The sequence below is a fragment of the Sinocyclocheilus grahami genome, unplaced genomic scaffold (genome assembly GCF_001515645.1).
Source record: "Sinocyclocheilus grahami isolate Dianchi unplaced genomic scaffold, SAMN03320097.WGS_v1.1 scaffold21.1, whole genome shotgun sequence".
NCBI lineage: Eukaryota > Metazoa > Chordata > Actinopteri > Cypriniformes > Cyprinidae > Sinocyclocheilus > Sinocyclocheilus grahami.
Window position 1 is genome coordinate 5,546,113 of NW_015505200.1, and position 4,494 is coordinate 5,550,606.

General features: G+C 37.6%; 1 protein-coding gene across 1 annotated transcript in view; it reads left to right on the forward strand.

Moving 5' to 3' along the window:
* The first annotated feature begins 2,643 nt into the window (after window positions 1–2,643).
* Window positions 2,644–4,494, forward strand: part of LOC107558888 (dehydrogenase/reductase SDR family member 1-like) — an 8,723-nt gene continuing 6,872 nt past the window's right edge. Inside the window, exons 1-3 of the mRNA XM_016242586.1 lie at window positions 2,644–2,839; window positions 2,933–3,127; window positions 3,524–3,604. Coding sequence (XP_016098072.1) covers window positions 2,644–2,839; window positions 2,933–3,127; window positions 3,524–3,604 — 472 coding nt within the window. The remainder of the gene's footprint in view (window positions 2,840–2,932; window positions 3,128–3,523; window positions 3,605–4,494) is intronic.

The following is a 4,494-nucleotide window of genomic DNA, read 5'->3' on the forward strand; positions in this document are numbered from 1 at the left end:
TATATATATATATATATATATATATATATATATATATATATATATATATATATATATGCCTACTGTATATGTGTGTGTGTTCATGTTTAGATTTTTATTTATGCTTAGCATATGTAGGCTATATGTTAATATTAATATAGACTAATTTAGAGTAGACGTCACTTGCAGCTGCGCGCGCATAGTGGTTGCAGAAAAACGTGGAGATAAATGGGTAACATCCATGGAATAAAAAAAATATATATTTTTGTGCCTTTTGATGTCAAGATCGGAATGCAAATCATTTTTAAAGAATACTGTCGTCAAAGACGCCATTTGAAGCTAAACGCAGACGTTTAAACGGACATACTATGGATGAAAACTGTTATGATTACTCTACTTTTAAAGCATAAATTCGATTTAAACAGTAGGTCTACATGATATTCACATATGCTGTTCATAGGGGACGTATTGTATTAGCCCTACAGTTACAGCATGACATATTATTTAAACCTTACTATTAGAAATATAATTTAAACCTTACTATTAACATTTTTACAGAACATTTATTCATTTTATCTCACAATTTTGACCTTTTTTTCGCAAATGCAAGTTTATATCTCCTAATTCGGACTTTATAACTTGACTTAACTCAAAAATAGTAAGTCAAATCTGAGGGGAAAAAGCCAGAAGAGCCGAGGGGAAAAGAGAGAATGACTATTTGTTTTTCCTTATTAGAATTGTGAGATATAATCTCGGAATTGCGAGAATAAAGTCAGAATTTTGAAATATAAAATCAAATTTATCTTTTTTGTTGTTCCATGGCTCCATAGACTGCCGCTTGAAAACCCTAATTTTCTGCCTCCAGATAGGCTCCGCCCACAACAAACGTCATCCCTGTTTCGGATCTGTAAGACTATCGCACGCTCTAACGTCAATTTCGTTGAAAAACAGTGTTTATCGCTGGGTGACAAGTTCTTGTAATATGCGGAGAATATTTTGAAAATGACATCTAATCAATATAATTTATAAAATTTTTAAACCTAACTATTTTGTACCATATCCGTGAAATTCTCTAGCCGTAACTCTCCCGGGTTTTCTGCAACCATGATGCGCGCGCATCCTGAATGTTTACAAACCTATAATTGGTCTATAGAACGAAAGTTTATGTTGTTATCAAACTGCGTACTGTGCGTATAGGGAGCGGCGGTACTGCTTTATAGGCAAATGTTCCTTGCGAAATATAGGCTACATTACATGCACAACTTTGCATGGAAACATAGCTACTGTGAAGAAGATTGCAATTGATGTGACCACAGGGTGACGGGTTTTATTTTGATTTTTCACCGCTTCTTTGTTATTTAGTGACTATAAAAATGCGTTTAGAAACATTTTGATTCTCCCCCTCCCTTGCCTCACAGTGCTTCAGTCCAAATGCCTGCTTTCTCTTTTACATCACCTATACACACACAAGTCGGTGAGAGAGAACAAAGTCAGTAGTTGTGGAACTCCATACGCCAAGGCTGCCAAGGCTATTTTATTCACTTAAACATCAGATGAAGTGATTATTTTCTCTTTAATACAGATGCCAATGTATTTTTCGATGAGTCCGCTATGGTAGCAACAGTGTTGGGCAAGTTACTCTGAAAATGTAATCAAATTACTGATTACTTCTTTTAAAAGTAATCACGTTACTGTTTTGATTACTTTATTTCAAAAGTAATTAGTAATTAGTTACATTACTAGTTACGTAACTTTTTTCTCCATTAAATTTATGAAATCCCAGCATACACGCTCCCGATAAATATTTGTTATTAAAGCATCAACATTCACATGCAACATTCATATGCAAGTTGATATTCTGATTATATTTTTTTCCAAGCACATTTGACCAATTCCAAACAACATCAATCTTAATAACCACTACGCTGTGACGGCGCGATCACAACAGATTGAAGTTGTCTAATTTGCACTAATAGTAGTAAGAATTTACTCTGTGTATACATATCATTCCTTACAAGTACAATTTTAGCTGTATTATTTGTGTCCCCTTCAAAAATTGCTCTTGATAAATTTTGTTTATTGTCCCCCCCCCCCCCCCCCCCCTATATTTAGTATATATCACCCTCACCACCAGGTCTCAACAGTGACAACTTACCCCTTAAAGGCTACCCAGTACTGCTACATATTGTCACAAAATGGGAAAACAATGGTAATGTTAAACACTTTTATGATTACCCCCCCCCCCCCCCAACTGTTAGATGAAATTTACGCCCCTGCCAAAAACACACGTTTTATTTAATGACAATGAAAACTGCCTAAACCAGGGCCGTCTTTAGCAGGGAGAAAGGTGGTGACGATTCTAGGGTCCCACAGCTACAACCTGCACCGGTGTCCCCTCATACATGTGTATGAATCGTTCTATTATTTATTGATTGATTTATTCATTTAATTGGTTAAAGTTAAAGGAAAATATCTCTTGTTTTTCTGTGGGTGCCAGTATCTGGCCATTTTTTTAGGTGAGCCAGTGAGTTGTTGACTCAAGAACTGCTTGGGTCAATTTTAAACAAATAATTTTAACTGAGTGTGAACCAATTCAATGATCTAATTCTAAAGATCAGACATTAATTTTGCTGGCATCAATTTGTGTTTGTGTGTGTTTGTCAGATGGCACTATCAGGATGGATCTGTGTGGTGACTGGTGCATCCAGAGGAATTGGAAGAGGGATTGCCCTTCAGTTATCTGAGGCTGGCGCTACAGTGTACATCACTGGTCGACAGGAGAAAACTCTGAAGCAGACAGCAGCTGAGGTGTGGAAACTGGCTCCTGATTGTACCGTTAATAACCCTCAACTTGTAGGAGGTGATGTTGGTTTCATGCTTCTTTTATTTTCATGATGACAGGTGACCGAGAGAGGTGGCCGGTGTCTCCCACTGGTCTGTGACTCATCTAAAGAGGATGAAATCAAGGAACTGTTTGAACGTGTCCAGCATGGGCAAAACGGCAGACTTGACTTGTTGGTGAATAATGCCTATGCAGGTGTACAGCTAAATATCTGTTTACAATCTTGTCTTTCTCAGTTCAAGGAAATGTTCAGTAAAGGTGAAACGACGGAGTTTAGTGGACGATGCATAGTTGAGCTGGCCAAAGGTTGGGTATTTTACAGACTGAATGAGTAGTTTAGTTCACCCAAAAATAAAAATTCTGTCATCATTTACTCAACCTCAATTTGTTCCAAACCTCTATGAATTTTGTCTTCTGTTGAACACAAAAGAAAATATTTTGAAGAATGCTGGTATCAAACAGTTGCTGGTAACCATTGGCTTCCATATTATGGAAAAAATACTATGGAATTCAATACCTACCAGCAACTGTTTGGTTGCCAACATTCTTCAAATATCTTGTTTTGTGTTTAACAGAAAAAGTAAGTAAATTATGACAAAATTTTCACTTTCATCTGTTTAAAGGTAAAATGGTCATGAATTATTATGAATTGTCTGGAGGCTCTTGCTGATGTGCTACTTTATGCTTCTTGGTGACAAACAGATAAATGTCTGATGTCAATGACTGGGCAAGTGTTGATGACCTGTGACCTCGCTCACCGCTATGGACTCAAGGATGTTGATGGTACGGTGACAAATGTTTATGTAGGAGTGATGGTGCTTCCTGTTATGATCAAAGATGCTTACAGTGGGTATAGAAAAATAACTCCGAAGCAGTTGCAGGAATTTATGACAAAGAGTGGTCATTGTGTGCATATGACAACAATATCACAAATTCTCCACAAATGTGGTTTGTATGGACAAAAAAGCCACTCCTCAAGAAAGGCCACATGCAGTCACGACTGAGCTTCGCCAAAACTCACCTTGAAGATTCTGAGGCAGATGAGACTAAAATTGAAATATTTGGCCTCAAGGGACTGGAGCACTTGTCAGGATAGAAGGAAAAGGTTTACCTTCCAATATGACAATAACCCAAAGCATAAATAATATAAATAATTACAGTTAATTATGATTAATTACAATTATTTATATCAGCTGCCAGTAGTAACTGTAGCAGAATTAAATTGCCATCAACCAATTTGTTCGTCCAACGAACATTCAGTGTAAGTTCATATCAACTCTTATAGCTTATACTAAACCTCTGTTTCGTTTAGTTAAATGTACGATACTTGCATTGCCTTGGCCTGGAACGAGCGTACGGATGCAGTCTCGGATGAAAGTCTTGATGGCTTGAAGGTTCGGTGGTGTAGGAGTCGCGATCACCTTCTTCCGGGTTTGAAGAGTGATGAACTCCAAAGATGTTCTGACTCGATGGTGATTGGGAGTTTCTTCCCAGTGGAAAGTGAAAAAGAGATAAGAGAGACATCAGCCGAGATCCTAGGATCTTTGGTGAATGTAAAGTCAAGGCCGAAGCCTGGCAGGAACTTAGGGGTTGCAGAAGCGTTTTAGCTCACATCCTCATCTTCTCTGAGTCTAACAGAATCGCAGACTGACTGACTATGTGTTGGAGCCCAC